Here is a 20,513-nt window from a genome sequence, read left to right on the forward strand (position 1 = left end):
GCGCAGGCCTAGAGGCATGTGGAGAACCACCACCTGTGTTGCTGAGTCTTTTGGAGTCCATAGGAGCCCAGGATCAGCACACTGGGCAGCTTGGTTGCTGTGCCTGCAGATGCAGGGAAGTAACTTCATTTCAAGGGCAATTCCTTCAGATGTCTTGGATGTCCAAGGTCCTGGACGGGTTCTTTTATGGAGCACAGGCACGGACATTGCTGCAGACGAGCAGGGCGAAGAGATCAGGAGTTTTCCCGGTTGCAGCTTTGATGCCCAGAGCGAAGTCCAGAGTGCTCAGACGGTCAAAGTTGAAGTGGTGTCTTAATTGTATAATTTCCCACGACGAATCTAACGTCCCACCCACAGTTAAGCCTTTAAATACCCTAAGGCAAGGGTTGGGACGATAAGGGGGTCACTCCCTAAGTAGGGTCTGGACAAAGTGGAGGATAATCTCCTGTCCTTTGGCCAGTTTCGCGCCAGAGCGGGAGCCAACGTCTCCCTGAACTGGTTTGAACTGGACTATGCATGGAGGGCCCAAATGTGCCCTGCACGCAGACTATCTGGCGCTGGGAAACTCTTCCACCTTGCCCCAATACACTAAACCCTGTCTGGGATGTGATCGCACCTCCCTGTGACCGGAGGCCTTTTCTGCCTGCCCCTGCTCGAGCTTGGCTCGGCAGCAGGAGGGCAGAATCGGGTCTCTGGTCGGCAGCAGCCAAGTTGTGCTGTGCTACACCTGGTCTAGAAGACTGGTACCGGGAGCCCTAAGGGCCTAACTGAGGGCCTTTGCAGTGCTTGAAATCACACCTCACACACAGTTTACAGTGTGGGTATGATTCCAACATGTTTGATACCAAACACGACAGGGTTCGGTACAGCCAGTTTCGAGACAGTCATCACTTAATGACGCGGTGCCCCTCTATATGTTATATGCCTTTCTCACTTGCAACCAGGGGAATGGATTCGGAAGGCTGTAGGGTTGTCCTGCTCATGCAGGGGCACCCTCACACTTAGAACCAAGCACCCTGCCTTCCAGATTGAAAAGGCCTGCTATAGGGACCTTAGATATAGGGAAACCTGTATACTTTGTAAGAGCACGAGCATACACAGGCTGCAGTGGCAGGCCTGTAGAGATAGTTTGAATGACTCCATAGGTGGCAGAATACATTCTTCAGCCTATGGGGGACCCCTGAGGTACCCAGTGCCCTGTACCATATACTAGTGGCTGATAAGGGTAATCCTGTATCCAATCTGGGATGTACCTAGGTACTTACCATAACCATTTAGGGGAGAAAGCAGACTGGTATCATGATTAGTAGGATCCCAATTTGACTAGTTATAAACAGCATTACATCAAGCAAAGTGTGGGTAACCATAGAAGCAGATCCTACTTTCCTACAGCTATCATACAACTCCACATTTGATTACAAAGGTGTCTCCTTTCTTGCTACTTAGAGTGACAGCTAACATCTCTTCTGTATCCTGCCTGGTTATCTAGGTCCATTGGTGACAAAGCTAACGTGGATGTGTATCAAGAAGCCATTTTTGATGACTACATCGGCCTGTGGATTCCTCACCTTTAAAATAATCCCACTGCGCAGCATTCTATGGAATCTTTTCTCCTAGGTTCTCCCACGTTGACTAGTACGTCGCAGTGGAATGGCTCCGCACACGACTCCACGTGATGTTATCGGAGCCATAGGTAGACTACCTCTGCGTGCTGACGCCAGTTACCTTTTTTTCCGTGCTGTTGACACGGAACAATTTTTTCCCAGGCTCTCAATTTCTGGGAGTTTCTTTGTTACTGTTGTCGCAACTTTGTTGCAGTCGAAGAAGACCATGCCAATGAAATCAGGATTCTAGCCATGCAGAGTATGTGGGGGGGCCAGATGGCCTTCACTGACCCCCATGAAGACTGTTTTGTGATGCCTGTCCTCGAATCACTGTCTGGAAAGGCACAGTGTGCCAAGCAGATGATTCCAAAGGCTTTGGTGGAGAGGGAGGCCAAGTTATTCTTGGCCAAGGAACAAGAGGTGTAGCAGGAGCTACCTGACCCGATCGAAGTCGCCCTGCCTCATACTTTGAAGTTATCCAAGAAACACAGGAAGTAGTGCCACGTTTCTCAGCATCGTTACTTGAAGGATGCGACTCGGATGTCTATCACCGAGTCCCAGAAGTCATTGCAGGGATGAAACTTCTCCAACGCCAACATCCTAGAGTGGCTCCGTCTCTGAGGCCTGTGACTCCACCGGCTCAGATGTTACGCCTCCTCCGATGCCGAGGTTGGATACTCCACCTCTGGCCCCTAAATCTCTGATGCCGGAGCCGAACTTGTTATTTTACGAACGGTTACAGAGCCTGCTGTTCTGGTTCCAGCTTATCCCACTTTCCGGATTCCGGGATCGGTTCCATTGCATTTTTTAAATGCAATGTTAGGCTAATTTGCGTGGGCTGTGAATCGTACTGGTGCGCCTGTTGGCCCTATGGGTCCATTGGCCTATTCCCTGGGAGGTTATTTCACCTCCTATTCCCCAGGCACCGTTCATACCTTTTATACCTGTGGCTCCAGGGAGCAGGCCTCTTCCAATGTCAATTATCAACGCTGTTGCAATCTTTGGAAGGTTGAGTTCCATTGGACGGTTCTTCCCTGGTGCTGACTGGATCCGGACTGCTGCCGAATCAACCTCAATTGGCTTAGACTCCTGTTCCCTTAGACCTTCCTTTGTCGGGTTCGAAATCAGTGGCGCCACGTTTTGCGCTGCCTATTCTGAGGATGAAATCTCGGAGAGAAGCTTGATGGTTGTTGGAGGAAGAATTCCCCCAGGAAGAACATGGAGGGGCTGAAGAAGGGCAGATAGTTTTTGTTTATAAAGTTTTATATAGCGCGAACATGACCCGTGAGGGTTTTGGCGTGCTTTACAAGTGATGCGAAATAGTGGACCCTGACCTCGAGGGTTTGCCGGAGGCTGGTGGCCTGGACACCTCTCCTGAATGGGAGCTGCCGCTACCAGAGTTGACCATGTATCACACTGTTATCAACGCTGCGGACCTGTTAGAATTGCCTCTTCCTACTTGGGAACTAAAGTCAAACATTCTTTCAGAGGTTCATTTATCGTCCTCTGTGTCAGAACCTTTGCTGCCCTTCAATGAGGCATTAACAGAGCCCATCTCGGATATCTGGCAGAATCCAATGTCCACTCCAGTGGTTTCCAGGTCTGGCTAGGAGATTCAAGGTGGGTCCTGGAGATCCAGTTTGTCCTCCCATCCTTCGCCGAAAAACGCTTGGTGGTCCAGGCTTCATGCTCTTGAAAGCTGTCGGCAGGTTCCTTTCCATCAACGCCTGCTGATAGGGAGCCAAAGCGCATGGCGCAGTCGGCGAAGAACATGTTCTTGTGGAGGTGTATGGCTCTGAAATACACATATGCAACATGTCTCTTAAGCTCGTTACATTCATGCCCTCGTGGACACAGCCAAGGAGGTTGTACCAAAGTTGCCCACGGAGGTCCAAGAGCATTTTTCAGAGGTGTTATCAGATGCCCAAGCTGCTGCCTGCCAAGTGATCCAATCTGGACTAAAATGGCAGACTCTGTAGCCAGAGCAATGGGTTCATCTATGGCCACGAGGAGGCATGTTTGGTTGTGCAGGTCAGTTTCTCGCCCGATGACCAGGTTATGTTCCTGGACTTAGCCTTTGATGGTCCCATCCGTTCGGTGCTAAAGCGGATTCAGCACTGCAGTGCTTTAAGGACAGCAAGGCTACGGCAAAGTCTTTGGGGCTTCAGACCTACCCAGGAGCTTTGGACAGTTTCAAAAGTTAAGTGGCTTTGCAAGAAATATATTCTTTTGTGGCAGGCAGCAACCGCAGCAGCAACAGTGAAATCCCTTGTACATGACCTACAGGGGAAAGGGCAGAGGTTATCGACTGGGTTCTGCTTGGCAGCAAGTCTCTTCCTCTGCCTCTCCAACCATTGTTGCAGGGAAGTAGCTCTAGCTCCGACATCTTGGAGCATGCAGCTCCGAGGACTGGAGTCACATTTTCTACCTCATTGGAGGTCTGCCACTACAGTCCTCTGGGTTTTAAACATCATAGAAAATGAGTATGCCCTACTCTTCCTGGAGTTTTTCCCTGCTTTCCCTCCCTTTCAGGTTTTGGCTTGGAAAAGTATCTTCTGCTTCTCAAGCAGGAAGTGCGGTCATTGCTGCAAAAGTGTGCAATCGAGGTAGTTCTAGAGCAGGAAAGAGGTCAGGCAGGCTACTCTCTGTACTTCCGACATGGCCCCTTATGTTGCTGCTTTTAATGAAGTTTCTGCTTTAGACAGGAACAAACAAATTAGGTGGATAAAATGTTAATACACTCCAGGCAGCAATTGGCCTCCCAAATGAGTCTGTTAGCTCCCCACCACTGTATTCAAAGGACCTAATTAAGCATCAATATTGGTTATGGGTAGAGCAGACCCATGGTAGTCTAACTGATGCTTTATTAGATATAAAATCCTCTAAACATCTTGATAAATATTTTGATACAATCAAAGTGCCGGGGGACAGGAAACTGTAACTGTAGTTTAGGTATGGCTGTTGACCTATTAATGCTTTTACCAATCTTTGGTTAAATGAAAAAAGCCAGCCCAAGGGATGTCCGTCCTCCTCGGATCCAAACTAAACTGTGGGCCACATTTTTTTTGCTTGTCCTGCATATGCTTGATCAAGAAGGAATTGGTTGGCTCCATTATGTAGACAGTTGGGGACTTGTAGCAACCTCGAAGCCTTACGGCTCTTAAGATCAGATACGAGAGCATACTTTGTATGCGCAGTTGCAAAATTTCTTGGCCATTTCTGGGCCACCAGGCGAAGGCTACTGTCTGCTCTCCCCTGTGCTATGGTCTAGCTGCAGTATCAATTTTATGACTTGAGGACGTTTTCATTTTGAGGATTCTGTTTTTAATTTTCTGTTTAAAAGGTTTTTTTTAAAACAAATTTTAAGATTTTTACACAAATTTATAAAGGCAAAAGGGTCTCTATTGAAAGTTCCAGAGTGATAACTGTGGAGATTCTTAGATACTAATGCATTTGCACTTTACTCTCATTTTATCTATTCTTATTTGGTTCTAACAGAAATGACACACAGTAGATGTTTCCTAGTGATCCTTTCTGTGTCCACAAATTACGTTATGAGATACTTGTCTTTTAGAACCTGCTGTACTAAATTTTTTATTTGTGATAACTGTATCCTGGGTTCTACTGTCAAGGAAGAATTTGTGTGAATCTTTTATGGTTTTACAACCGAAATAAAGATTTAAATGGAAATGGATTCCCAAAATAGATGATCGTTTACAGCCGATCCTCTACCTCAGGGTTTTGAATTTTTACCTTAAACAGGAGAAATTTAAAAATGTTGACCCTCAGACTGGAGAAGGAAGAATAGATGGTGTTGATCGATTTTTACAGGATGCGTATTTTCACATTTCCATTCTGAAGTTGCATCGGAAGCATCTTCGTTTTACTGTGGGGTCTGAACATTCCTAGTTTGCAGTCCTTCTGTTTGTTCTTACTTTCTCACCTTGGGTCTTCACAACGGTGGTTAACAGCACATCACAGAACTTTGGGGATTCCCGTGTTTCCCTATCTGGATGACTGGCTGCTCAAAGCAAAGTCGTCAGAGATGGTGTTTCATCATTTGCAGGTGACCACACAGCTGTTGTTCAACTAGGTTTTCGATAAATGTACCCAAGTCTCACCTGGTGCCCTCTCAGCACAACCTGTTCATAGGGGCAGTACTGGACACTACAGTGAGCCTTGCCTTCCACCTCCATAGAGGATTCAAGACATCCAGGGTATGATTCTGCTTTTTAAGAATGTAGCGTCTGTTCCAGTCCTGAAGGTCTTGTGTCTGCTCAGTCTGTTTGCCTCCTGCATACTGTTGATCAACCATGCACGCTGGCAGATGTGGGCCTGCCGGTGGTGCCTCCGCAGTTAGTGGTTTCAACACAGCGGAGATCTCGAAGAATTGGTCAAGACCTCCAGAGACACTGCAGTGAATCTGCAATGTTGGAGTGTGCCAGTCAACTTGTCTCAAGAAAACCTGTTTCATCCTCCTTCTCCGGTGGCCACAGTGATAACGGATGCCTCCACTTTAGGGTGGGGAGCGTATCTGGGGGATCTGGAGGTCAAAGGTCTTTGGTCTCCAGAGGAAAGATTGTTTCACATGAATCGTTTGGAATTGCGAGCAATATGTCAGTCTCTCAAGGCCTTCCTTCCCTTTGCAGTCAGTTGGTTCAGGTCTTAACAGACGAAACTACTGAGATGTGGTACATCAGCAAACTGGGAGGAGTAGGGTCTTATCTTCCCTGCAGAAAGGCTCTGCGAGACTGGTCCTGGGCTCAGATCCATCAGATTTGCGTAATCACAAATCATATAATCGGAGAACTGAATACGTGTGCGGGCAGTCCCAGTCGACAATATTAGGCTGATCACAAGTGGCGTCTCCATCCGGAGGTGGCCCTTGACATTTACAGGATGTGCGGGTTCCCTCAGTTGGACCCGTTTGCCACTCACAACAATGCGCACTGCCAGTCATTCTGTAGTTTTCACTATCTGTCGCGCGGAGCGTTGGGGGAATCTGTTTCAGTTACATTGGGGCTCACCGCTTCTTTACGTATTTCCCACCATACCTTTCATTCCTTGAGTTGTGAGGAAGATTCACTTAGACCGGGCCCGAGAAATATTGATTGGCCGTGAAAGATGTGGTATACAGACCTCCTTAACCTCTTTTGCACCCTTTGCTCCTTCTGCCTCTCAGGGCAGACCGCATCTTATATTGTATGGTTTCTTTTGATTATTTGTTTTGTTTCCCATTACAATACATAACTTAAAAAAAAAAAAAAAAAAAAAAAACAAGCAATGTGGTGATCTTATCTTGATGTGATAAGGTAGTAGAATGTTTTCACTTTGAGTTCCACAGCGGTGGTCGAGTTAGGAGCATTCCATGAGTGCCGGTTGGTGTACTCCTGAGGCAGCTACATGGCGGTGGCTCGTTGTCGAGACACATGAAAATAAAGACACAACCCTGCAACTTACCTTTGGTCCTGGTTGTTTACGACACTGCCTTTCTTGCACTATAGTTCTCATTTATATTTCCCCAGGAAGGTGGCCATTTAGGGGTCGCTCTCTATGGGTCATGGCCACTTTGGGTTCGAAAGAGGGATGAGGACACTCCACATCAAGGTGAGCCCGAGCATCCTTTTCCAAAGTTTTCCTCAGTCTACTCTCGACATAGGTTGCTACTTTCTCAGCTGAGGACCACTCTGAGAAATGGGGTTGCATTAGGTCGTCCAGTTCCTGCTTGTCTGTCCACTATATTATAGGGGGTCGCTGGAGAGAGTCCCACATCTGTGGAAAAGCACTATGGTTTAGAGGGGCCCGTCCGAATCCCCAGGAGTCTTACATATCAAAGGGGTCAGGGGTATCGGGCACATCTGGTTGGATTATCGCCTCCTCCAAGACATTTCCCACTAGGATAGAAATTTGGGAGTCTGGTTTATCTGAGGGGAAAAAGATTGACTTAACACGTTTGCATTTGCTCCCCACCGTAGAAGGAATGTTATCTTGGGTCCCTGTTTGTTGTGGGGTTTTCTAGAACCTATGGTAGCATCCAACAAATTCAGAGGCTTGGGATAGCATAAGGCTAACTGCATCAATTTGCCTTCCAGAGGATCTAAAGGTAGAGGCAACAGCCTGGTGAATGGACGCGTCTACTGCGTCACAAAATAAGTTCGCGAAATGTATTGTAAATGTAATGTACGAATGCATAATGCTCACCTCTAGTCCAGACCTAGGATTAAAGACGACAATGAACATCACTAAATGAAACAACTTTGTAATGCTGTAGTGATTGCTTAATTTTTGTACCAGTAAGTCGCAAGATGAAGCTACTGTCCTTTCTAATGAACTGGTAGATTGTGTGCTTTTGTCATTGTCAGAGTAGATGTTTATTGAATCTCCTGGATGAGCACACGATGGATGAACAGGGGAAGGCTTGGAGGTGCATTTGTACACCTCTTTGCTTGAAAGCTGAAGTCCCTGACCAATGCCGATGGCTTAGGGAATCTGGACAACAAATCCACCAATCCAACTCGTGCTGATTGGTACAGTGATCCACTTTGCTTATACAGGCATATAGCTGGTATTTAAAGTTGCATTATACAAGAGTGAGGAGCCCTAGTTTGTATGCTAATACGATCTAGTGGCTAAAGCTTTGGCTGCGGCAACAGGATATCAGAGATTCTGCATCTAGTTTTTCTCTGTCACTAAACTGCAAAGCCTTAGACAGTGATTGTTTGACATGCCTGTTTGTTAGTTTCCTTTAAGTGCTGACATGTTCATCACTTTTAGCAGTAAACCTACTAAATGGCAACAAACACTCTAAAAAACAAAAAAACAACAAAAAAAATTACATTTAGCTTTCAGTGTCTGCAAAATAATGAACAGAAAAAGCTCATATTGGTTGCATGTTGGCTCACGCAAGCAGTTTTTTTTTTTTTTTTTTTTTTTTTAGAAATGTACAAAAATGATGTGCACTTGCCTTTTCACCAAGTTAGTCTTTGCTCCAAAATAGTCCAAAAATGAGGGTTGGTTGTGAGTTACTGCATATACAATAGCTCCCACATCTTGCAGACTACCCAAGGCTGAAGAAACCTTTTTGAGCCACCGCAAATGTTGTAAACTACCTCAGGGCAAACAAGAGGTCAGAAAAGGAACACCTTATGCTGCCTAAGGATGCTTTCAGATTGTGGGAGTCTTACCCTTTGTTTAAAACTTTACTCCTTTCTCAGGCAGCCTTACAAATGGTTTTGATTTTGTCGTCGTATCTTTTCTCCCCAGGTATCTTCTTAAACATGGTGCTAACATTGCTGCAGTTAACTGTGATGGAAATGTTCCTGTGGACATTGCGGAGGATGACTGCATGGAGACACTTCTGAGATCTGAAATAACCCGAATAGGTAGGATGTCTGTTTATGGTAGCACAACTGATTTAGCTGGTATTAACATGTTCCATGTTATGAGAGGATAGTACTTAGTAGATTAACATGGACTTTTGGGTTCTAGACCCCTCTGAGTCGATGGTACACTGCACATTTAGGCAAGCTATTTTCCTCAGTGTGAGCTGTTCACACCTCCTTCAATATTTTTCATCAAGAGACCTCTCCACTACATAGTGTTGTAAATGTATCATATTCACTCACGTATCTGAACATAATTTGTTGCCAAATGTAAAAAGTTAAAAAACAAAAAATTGTCAGGCAAAAGCATTTTACGAAATGCAAACCTTTCTACTTTTCAGCATGTTGAATATAACAGCGACAAGAAGTAAGGAATCTCACATAATGAGATTCTTCAAAAAAGTTAATTTCTACATATCATGCTTGTTTCTTAAGTGAGTAATCCATGTAAACATCTGTATGGATCGGCCATATATCCAGATCATATGCCCAGTCAGACACTCTGCTTTCAAACCTAGATATTAACTGTGAATCCCCTCACACAATGCTTAGAAACCTTGTTGAAGCATGTACATGTTAATATTCCAGCCTGATGCTCATATTCTTTGCCAGGCCATGCTAAAGAACCCTTGCAAATAGTTGAAAACATTGTTTGAAAAATAATAATGGTCCTATTTAAGTGCTTGCAAACATGTGTATTAACGGTCATCTCTGGATTATAAACAGTCTGGGAAGTTGAAGTCGAGCCTACTAGACTGCGCATGTGCGGTCTGTTGGGAGGCATGTTGTGGCTTACCAAGGACATAGATGGTCTTGGAACCCCTGCCATTGCTTACCATTAGTTGGCTTGCCTGGTCACTCATCTGCCTGCATCTTATTCTTGTCCTTGTCTGTTATATCTGTCCCTCTCATAGAGCATTGCCTCTTTACAATCTCTTTGATTAACTGATGGAATTGCCACTGGGTTATTCTCGAGCAATACTTTGTGTGAATCACTCCATGCTAGGGTGTATTTTCCAGCAGTCTCCCTTGTGTATGTCTCTCCCCCTGCCCTCTGTTTTGCTCCCAGTTGCCAGACTATTCTGTCCACCCTCCTCCCTCTTATTCTTACCTGTGAGCTTCTTCCGATTTCTCACCACCACTCATGCCCCGCTTGTTGATACCCCAATCTTTGTATTGCTTTTCATCTCTTGCTCCCACTGTTGCTTTTGCATCCGGTTCAGCCCTCACTCCTAATGCTTTTGCGTCCTATCTGTGGTTGCTTTTGCCACGCTCCCCGCCCTCAAGGGTGTTCCTTTGGCATTCACCCCCCACCATTTCCAGTGTTGCTTCAACTTCCCTGCCTTCTTAAAAAATGCTTAGCATGAACAGACTTGGATTGCTAACTAAAATTACAAAAACGATGCAGGAAACCACATCAAATAGTTTCGTCTTTTGCGATTTTCCATCTTTAGCCATACAGCACAGCATTGCGGATGAGATGCAAAACCAATAGGTCACAAAGGTGAAATCCTATTGGCTTTGTCACTTTTTTTTTTCTTTCAGGAGTGGGTTTGTCACTAGTTATTGAAGCAGATACTGGCACACTTGTTACCTTCTAGCCAAAAGGGATCTTCTGGACGTTTTGAAAATTGCCACAAGAAAAGAATGTGCCTGTAAAGCGAACTATTAAGGTTAAACCTCTTGATCTGCCAACAAGCCGTTTTAGTCTTCGGAAAATCCAACTGATTCAGCTTTTTCCCTTCTTTATATCCTTCTCCCTTTTAAGGTCAAGCCTAGATGGCACTTGCGCTGTCTGGAAGATTTGTTGTATGTACTTTGTGTGGGCTTTGGCGCATAGCCCCAGGACTTGTCTGCTTTTGCTTAGGGACTACTTTTTTCTAGCAACTGACTCTATTTAACTATCTTGATAGAAAATGACTAGCAGAGGTCAGCAAAATACTAGAATCGCTTTACCCAGGATTCTGTGCTTCGTAGCTGAAACATGTAAGGTCCCAAAGGTGAGACCTGTTGCATTGCAAATGCGTGTTCAGATTTGCAGTTGGTACTGAAAGGGTGTTATAAAACCAACTGAACTGTGTTCTCACTTCACAGTGGGCAGCAATTGAAATCTGAACTGTCCCAGCCAATGCTCCATCGAAGCATAACCTGATCTAAGTTCTACAGACAAATCAGATTGGTTATTGAGAGACCTGGTTGAGTTGCTGTTTTTCTGTAAAGTGCTCGTCCACTACCAGTATCCTCTTGCACTAATAAATTGGCAGAAATGAAAGTATGCAGTTATAACCACTTGAATCAAAGTACCTTTTACCTTTTTTTGGGAGATGGTGAAGTTGTAACTAGAGAATTTAACTCTCAAATGTGAAGCAACACGTTAGTTCTAAGCACTATTTAACACCAAAATATTTTCATAACCTGTTGTTGGTTGATCCAGTAAAAATATTCTGACTCCACATCCTTATCATTGCAGGCATTGACGTAGAGCAGGTCAAGCGTGAGGAAGAGCTGGTCATGCTGCAGGATGCCCGCCAGTGGCTGAACGCTGGCAAAATTGAGGACATTCAACACCCTAAAACAGGAGCCAGCGCCCTCCATGTTGCAGCAGCCAAAGGTTACATCGAAGTCCTGAGGCAAGAGCTATTTCTGCTCTATGTGGTGGGGAGGTTGTATTGTGCTTGTAGCAGTATCGTTTAGTGAACGTATTTTAGCAGCTTTGTGCCGTGGTAAAGATACTGGTACTGTGCCATGGCAAAATACTTTTTTATTTTATGCTATGGTGTAGAGCCCAATAAGTCTTTATTTAGTACAGCTTCAGCAGCTGCTACTTAAGCAGCAAATGGGCACCCCTTTCTCACATATAACTGTCTGTTGGGAATGTAGACACAGCTTGGTGAGGGACAAAAACTGCTTTCCTTGTTTGAACAGTTAAAATTGACTTTTAGTTCAGCTTCTTCCTGCCACCACCTACCCTGTAGGTTACTAGCACTGCTATATTTGGTCTCGGTGCTGTAGACTACAAGGCTTTTGGGCATTCTCAACACTGGCCTTAATCTCCCAACACCCTCTGACACAGCTCCTCACACCAATAAATCCGACTAAACTCGTACTTTCTGCTAAACACACAGAAGCTGCCTCTGCTTTTCAAAATTTGAAAATAACTTCTACTTACCACCAAAACATCATGAATGTGAGCAGAGGTTCCAGTATGCCACTATGGATAAGTCCACATCATGGAAACTCAAAGCTCAGTTCCGCATTTTGGTTATGTACTACAAATCATAATTATGCATTCCTGTGCTCCTTTTGTTTCTTACTCTCTACTCATGTAAAGTGCTCTGATACCCACAAGGGCCATGTTCGCGCTATATAAAACCTTAAAAATAAATAAATTGGATTTCCAAGAATCATATTTCCATATCGCCCTGCATCCAAATTATTGCAGATATTAAAAATGTAAAGTGACAGGCCGCCATTACCAGCTGAAGGTCCTCTGCTTTGGCCTTTTGTATTTTTGCAAAATGTGTGGCTCCATTGGTGGCACATTGAAGAAGGAAAGGTCCATAGATATTTCCCTGCCCCTGCCTGGTGAAAGCACCTACCTTTCACACAGCCAAAAAAGCAACCAAAGCTTGTATGCAGCCATATGAAAATATTGGTCTTACCCTCATCGGTGACAATTGTGTTTTTGGGACCCATATTAGATACTGTGCAAAACAAAATTTACCCTACACTTGAAAGATAATCAACCTCACCAAAAGGGTGTTAAAAAGACAGTTTCAGTTCATCACCTATTCATGCCACTATTGTGAATGTCATCCTGCATCCCTTTGAAGAAGTTTACTGCGAGAGGGGCTGTACATGCAATGGATTGAAACCTAAGGGCATTGGACGATCTGAAGGGAGTTAATCCAGGGATGAAATATGATTTGCCCTTGTGGACTCAAGAAATATATATTTTGGTGGTGTGAACATTCCTAGCACAAATTCTACACTTTGTGATAACTACAGACGCTTTCCTGTCCGGGTGGAGAGTACATTTGGAAGGTCTGAAAATCGCAAAAAATGAGTACCGCTAGAGGCATGCTTGCCTATTCTTGCTGAACTGAAAGCTGTGGCATTCGGTACGCAGCATTTTCTCCAAAGGACCAGAGTTTCTGTCCATGTGTGTGCAGACAATATGATAGTGTATTATATCAAGCAAGCAAGGAGACACAAAATTCCAAGCATTATCAATGGAAGCACAGAGAACTAGGATGGACTCATTGAGCAGGTCAGCAAAGGACTTCCTTGATTGGGAGCTGAATAAGCAACATCTGAACACCCTCTTTGGTCATTGGAGAAAACCCAAAATTGGATCTGTTCTCAGCCAGTCAGAATCAGAAATTCCAATTTTATTCAAGCTGGCACAGCCAGGGTTGTGATAAATGCCTTTTCGATAGCACAGTCAGGAATCTTTGCCTTTGCTTTTTCCCCTGGTACCCATGGTTCCAAACATTCTAAACTAGATGAAGAGGGAATGGTGCTGCATGATATGCATAGCTCTAAAATGGCCCAGACAGTATAGGTTCACTAAAATTCTTCTATCAGAGAGCAATTATAGTCCACTGAGACCAATACAAATTCAACCACCTCTCCACAAAGTCCCAAGTTCTTAATCTGGTTCTGAGGTCTTTAAATGTCTCAACTTGCCTCTTGAGCACAATGAATACCTAGATATAGTTCCATTAGACTGTAGAGAGATTTTGGCTAACGCCAGAACTGAGACAGAAAACAAAACCTATTGGGAAAGATTGTTTACAATGTTCGGATAGTAACATTAACCCGATCTTTTCTCAAGAATAGTTGTTTTCTTGTGTTGCGCCTAAAACAAGCAGGCCTTCTCAACACATCTGTTAGTCTCTTTCAGCAGCTATTTCACGGTTCAGTAGATCTTCTAATATAAAACATCCCTGTGGTCAAGCAGAATTGTGAAAGAATTCTTAATAGGACTTTTCCTATATTCTAACCTCTGATCTCTCACCTGAACTATTCCCCAGGCGTCAAACTGGATCCTGAAAATCTTAAGCAGTAACACTGCACCCCGGTAGGTAGGGACGTTCGACTCTGCCTCTAGCATTACATCACTGTATATGTATAGGTGCCACTCCAGTGTGCTGCATCAGTTCCTTTCATTCTGCACCAAAAGCACAGATCTGGAGAGGTATCCCAGTCATTTTTTAACAACTTTTTGTTGACCTTTTTTAGCTTTTCTACCAGTCTGCTAGAACATCATGTCCCCTGCAAGACCTTCAGGATTCAAGCATTGCGGGGATTGCCACAGGCATATGCCTGTGTCTGATCTCCACCTGGTTGTCTCTCGTGCATGGGGTCGCGACACTAAGGATGGCGTCAATTGCAAATCGATGCACCCATAGGTGATTCGCAAGTGGGCGATTAAGCTCCTGGCAGTGCAGCAAAAAAGACTCCTTGCTGCTTTCTGTCTCATTCTCTCTTTCATGAAAAATCTTAGGACCATTCCCAGAGCTGTTTCCAGAGTCCGTTGTCTTTTCTGCACCAAGACTTCCTCATCGATGTCAGGAAAGCCCTAAAGAGCTGAAGCATTCTTTGGCTTCACCTTCACGTCATTATGCTTCCAGGCGCTGCTCCTGCATTCCACCTGCGGAGCCAGCATCCGGTGCGCTCCGCACTGTTCCAGGTATTGCAGCGCTGGAGCAATACCAGCTGAACTCAAAGAATTTTGACGCTGTGGTTGCCATCTTTTTGCCACTGACTTCAGGTCCCAGGGAGCAGATGTTGTTACTATTTGCAGGTTCGCTTTTGACGCCAGCTGGGCCCTCTGAATCCAACCCTGGATTTGGACCGCCTCCTCCATGGGTGCCCCATCCACCCTAGTTCCATCCCAGATGCCGATCTGGTGCCTTTCAATGTTGGCACCATCCAGGCCTCTTAATCCCCTGGATTAGACTGGATCTATCTGTCTGAATACGGAGATGAAGAGAGTGCATCTTAAAGGACCGTAATGACAACTGATATGAGGAGCTGGGTGACAACAGTGGCCTGGATACCTCACCAGACTTTGGCATGATTTTGCCTCTTGGCCAGGTTTTAGAGGAAGGTGCATCTTTTGCCACCATGATGTGCAGGGCGGCAGAGGTTCTTGATCTGCAGTTCGTGAGGTGCTTTAACAGGCAGAGCCTTGTCTGAACCAATGCTCCCCTTTAATGAAGCCATCACCGATGTGCTACGGGGGTTCCTGGGCGAAACTTGTCTCAGGGGCTCCTCTTCACTGAATAGTTGCCCGTCACACCGGGAGACCCAGCCTTCCTCCTGCAGCACCCTTCCTCAGAGCCTGGTGGGGCAGGCGTGTTCCTACCATACTGCCTGTTACGAAATCCAAGAGTCTGGAAAACTGTGGTTGGTGAACCCCACATGCGTAGAGGCACCCCCTCAAGGAGACCAGCCGGTAGAGCTACACATCAACTTGCTACCTCACATCAAACTTTCTAGCAAACATACCAAGGAGCAAGCCAAGGACAGCAGCAGAACTGGCAATATCAGCAAGAAAGGCAGTCCTTTCAAGGGCGTCCACATGGCAGAGGACAGCCACAAAAAGGCGGACAACAGACCACTACTAAGTGACTGCATTACAAAGAAGGTACACTCACAAAGAACACCAATGGGTGTACACACAAAGACAACCTATGCAAAAACAACAAGCATTGAAAATGCAATAGGCCTCGCCTTTTATTAAGTTAGTCATTTGCTTTGCTATACAATACCATTAGCAAAGCAAATGGCTTTAACTGAATCAAAGGCGAGACCTATTGCATTTTCAATGCTTGTTAATATTCGTGTTAGAGGGGGGTGTGGGATTGCCTTAGTTGGTATATTCTCCTCTCCCCATTCTCATTGGAGTCGAGAAGGAGAGCTGAAGCCGTGCTCTTGCACTTGCTGTGGCTGGAGTTTTTTCTGAAAATAAATGCAACTGGCTTGGAGCAAGGAGTACCTGTCATTTGGGACATCCAATACCTGGAAGAACTACACAGTAACCGAATCAGAAGCAGGGAACTAAGAGATAAGAATAACCAAATTAGAAGCAAGGGTTGACAGTCTACACTGTACAAAATAGATCTGCTTCCCAATAAAGCTGTGGGAGAGAAATAAAAACTGTAAGGGAGCTTTAAGTGGGACTGCAATAGTCTGACCTGCAGCTTATGCAAGCATCAGAAGCAGAAGATAATGATGCATGGCTCCCCATCTAATGGTGGTGAGTCGTACTCGTTCAAAACTTTTTTTGGGGGGGGCGGCCGGTGGAGCAAGTAATTATGAAGGCAAAATATGACTTGTAGTTTATTTATCTTGTTTGCTAGAGCCCGCCGACAACCTAGAGGCTTCTTGGTTCAGAGCCTGAAACAAAGGGATGCTGGTGCCCACAAGATACCATTGGACAGCCTTTAGACTCTTATGGAAGGACAAGCGACTTTCAAAATTTCTAAGACAGAAGACAAAGTAGTTCAGACGGTTCGAGCCATGTGTGGAGTAACCTCCATCATGTGCCGTGCACGTAAATAAACATCAAAGATACGCGATTTTTCAAAACTGCAGTGCGAACGTGAATTTTCTAAAAGAAAGAACACAAAAATAATGGCAGTATCTTCTAAACTAATTTATCCTGTAGTCAAATGCCGGCATCTGAGGCATGACTGTATGAAATGCCTACGTTCTATCCGTGCAGCGCCACTGCCTACAACCCCAAAAATATATAAACTGTATAAATAGTGTTTGGACAAAAAACAAAACTTGGACTGGGATCTGAAGAAACAAATAGACCAGGGGACCACATGGCACTTAAATGTGGCAGCATCTAACACAGGCCAATGACAAATGAAGAATCGCTGTCCACGTGTGACCGTTTTAATCACTGGCCTTCAATTATAGAACATGAATGTTTGTGTTAACCAATTAATACTGCTACTTTTCAGTTTATTGACAATGACGGCAACATTTGTTTCGTGCTCCTTTGCACATACTGTGTGCATAAAACCTAACTCGATACCTTTTAAAAGCCAATCACACGGAGCCACAAAACAACTGTCGGCCAATATTAAACAGATACCACCCACACCTTACACCTCACTCAGCACTGCGACCCATGTTATTAGCAACAGGGAAAGGGAATGGGAGGTTGGTTCTTGCGAGGAACTGAAACTACAAACTGACAAACTGACAAAAGCACATGACTCTAGTATCAACTGCAAATAACATGCCTCAATAAAAATGTGGTATAATTTCAAAGGAGACCGGCCATGGTGCGGTGCAATAACTGACAGTAGAAATTAAAGTCTACTCGTTCTGGTATCCAACGTAAATTCAAACACTAGGAATAAAACACCTCAAGGAAGTGCCAAACAAGTAAAGTGTTAACTCCAGTCAGTTTTTAATCAGCAGCCGCACGTCATCCAGAGCAAAGCCTGATTTCCGACGTACAATTTACACGGCGTTTACAGAAAATGGCCTGGTCCGAATGGTTGTAAAAGTGCAATAAGGATGGTCCACTGGCAAAAAAAGCCTTCAAACGATATCCTGAGTACATAAAAGCACTTTAATTTAAGCGCTCTATTTGTTCCACAATGGAATGATATGCTGAAGAGAATAGTCTACAAATCAATAAACATACATCTGAGCACAAATACAAATAGTAGGGGGCGCTAGGTGGCGCACACACGGAATGCCCGCACTGTAGTGAGGCTCCCGCAGCCCGGAGACATTATCCTTCAATAATCCTGCTCAATATTGCAGAGGAAGTATATACCCACATTAAAGGCATCACGGTGCCTCTCTAAAGACTCGCTGAAAGTTTGGGGAGAATCGCGCCGAGGGATCCGGCGCTACACGGCTGCGAAGTCTGACCGGGACAAGGCAATGGAGCGCTGGGGCGAGCTAAGGCGGCCGGCGGGTGCACATGCGGTGGTAGGCCGCGAAGCGCTGCTTTGATTGTGGCGGAGGAGAACTTGATCGCTCTGGCGGAAGTGAAGGAGATAGCATGCGGATATCCCAGCGGAGACCGAACTGCTTTACACCTGGGGCACTGGTGGCGTTGAGGGCCCTAACAGCGCGGCGGTGAGTGAAGCTTGGCGGTGGCTTTGTCTAAGGACCGCCGCTACAGTCACTACCGGAGTGCAGTGAAAGAAGAACGAAAGGGGGAAGAGGAGCGGACGCATCGGTCCCCCCTGCTGAGCCATTAAATGCGTGAGCGGACTCATGCTGAGCTCCGATAATGGCATGAATGAGAGTGGCGCTTTGAGAAGGGGAGCTGCTGCAGGGGCTGCACTGCAGATCTGCCGAGGCCCTGGCTGAGACCACGAGCACCTTTCACACCGTATGGGGAAGGAGAATCTACCACTAGTGGAAAATAGACTGCTGTGTAGTATGGCTGACATGATACTATATGCGGAGGAAACTGCTGGCTGTTGAGAAAACAGAGTGCAACTTTACGTGGGGCATTATATGAACTAGGCTTCCCCCACTATCCGTGGCAGAGACTTCAGGAAGACGGTGTGAGAAAGTGCCATCTTTCTTGCATGGTATGCCCCCACTTTTTGCTGAATTGCTGAATGTACTTTGACTGAGTGTGCCCTGGACTCCTGCCAATCAGGTGCCCAGGGCCTATGTTCCTTACCTAAAACACACAACACACAAAACCCAAATTAGCAAACCCTGGCCACATGTCAGCCCCTGGTAAATGTTACCCTAGGTACCCAGGGCCTTGTGACCAGGGAAGGCCTCTAAGGGCTGCAGCACTCATTGTGCCACCCTTAGAGGCCCTGTACCCTTATACACACACACACACACACACTGCCTTTGCAGTCTGGGTGCAAGACCAAACCAAGTCGACATGGCACACATCCCTGTGTGCCATGCCCATCACCTACACTGCCATGGCATACATCAGCCACCCCTCTAGCTGGGTGCCTTATGCCAATGGTGTGGGCACAGGAGCAGGAGCCCTGTGCCCCTACAGTACCCAGGTCCATTCCTGAGCACTGTAAGTGCAGTGCTGACATTTAAGAGTACATGGTGCTGAGAGCTTGTCAAACACGAACTCCACAGCACCATAATGGCAACACTGAGGACTGAGAAGTTTGGTATCAAACTTCTCAGCACATTAAACCCACACTGATGCCAGTGTGGGATTTAATGTACCAAGCACCCCAGAGGGCATCTTAGAGATGCCCCCTTAAACCTAACCTACAATTCACGTCTGCTCTGAGGCTACCTAGGCTGCCACATAGCAGACATGTTGCTGGACCCCTGGGTGGGAGAGCCCCTGCTCTCCTGGACCTGCAGCAATGCACATCCTGGGCGAGGTGCTAAATCTCCTCTCCCAGGATGGGCAGGGGGAAGCTTCAAAGGCATGCTGCCTCTGTGAGCTTCCCCGGGCCACTGCAACCCCCCACTCTGGCGGGAAGCTTGGCTGGAAACCCCAAATAAGGACAGGGGATGTGCCAGCCTGCCAACCCCACCCCTCAGGTGGGGGAGGCGAGGTGAAGCACATCTCCGGGCTCTCGCCATCTTGAAGATGGGAAGCCCTACCCTATCAGGACTAGGCCCTGAGCCGCCACCCCCCCCCCCCCCCCCCCACAGAAGAGAGGCAGGATAGGGGGTGTACCCACCCCAGGACAGGGGGAAATACAAAGAGTAGCAAGAAGAAAGAAGACCTGCCCTGCAGCTGCTAAGAAGAGGAAGACACAAACTGCTTTGGCCCTAGCCCTACCGGCCTGTCGACCCTCGAACCTGCTCCTGCTCCAACCCGGCATCTCTTGTGGCCAGCAACCTCACAAATCCCGGAGGACCTGGCTACCTTTTGGCTCTAAGCCCCTGGGACTCCCATGAGTAGAGGCTCTACTCAAAACCTACTTATAATCCCTGGCAGCAGCCCGGAACCGCGAACCCAGCACACTCTGCACCAGCCAGGCCTGGCCAGTGCCGGAGTGAACAAAGACCACGAGGATGACCCCACGGCGACTGTGACCCCGAGTCCGGCACCCAAGGACCTCCTTCGACACTCCTGAAGAAGCCTGCAGCCTCAGAACAAGGTGCCCCCCCTACCGCGATCAACAGAAGGTAAGATTTCCCGACACCAAAAGGCACCCCTGCACGCGGCGCCCCGCGGCCCCCTGTGCCCAATCCCGGGGTACCTACCTATCCTCCAACTACCCAACTTACCTCTCGAAGTGGTGGTGGCACCTGAAGAATCCTCGTCCCAGAGCTTGCAGTCTTTTTCTAAACCGGAGATTTCCCATTGAAATCAATTGAGCGCCCAAAGCTCAAAAGCACTCAGCCGCCAGAGTGGCCCTGCAGTGCAACCTCTACACCTACCTACTTCCCCACTTGCCCTGAGTAAATGACCAGGAGCCCAGCTCCCACAGCCGAGTGGCTTGCTGGGCAGCAGCCACCAAACAAGGCCCCCCTATCCCTCATAGGATAACATTGGGCCTAACTCTCTCTGCACCCGGCCGCCCTATAG

The 20,513-nt window shown here is 46.4% G+C and overlaps 1 protein-coding gene across 3 annotated transcripts in view; it reads left to right on the forward strand.

Annotated features, from left to right (window-relative positions):
- PPP1R12C (protein phosphatase 1 regulatory subunit 12C) overlaps positions 1 to 20,513 on the forward strand; it is a 1,231,266-nt gene that overhangs the window by 227,071 nt on the left and 983,682 nt on the right. For all 3 annotated transcript variants that reach the window (XM_085616407.1, XM_085616408.1, XM_085616409.1), the window contains exons 3-4: positions 8,868 to 8,986; positions 11,457 to 11,616. In XM_085616407.1, coding sequence (XP_085472533.1) covers positions 8,868 to 8,986; positions 11,457 to 11,616 — 279 coding nt within the window. The remainder of the gene's footprint in view (positions 1 to 8,867; positions 8,987 to 11,456; positions 11,617 to 20,513) is intronic.

This window comes from Triturus cristatus, chromosome 7, assembly GCF_964204655.1.
Source record: "Triturus cristatus chromosome 7, aTriCri1.1, whole genome shotgun sequence".
Classification (NCBI taxonomy): domain Eukaryota; kingdom Metazoa; phylum Chordata; class Amphibia; order Caudata; family Salamandridae; genus Triturus; species Triturus cristatus.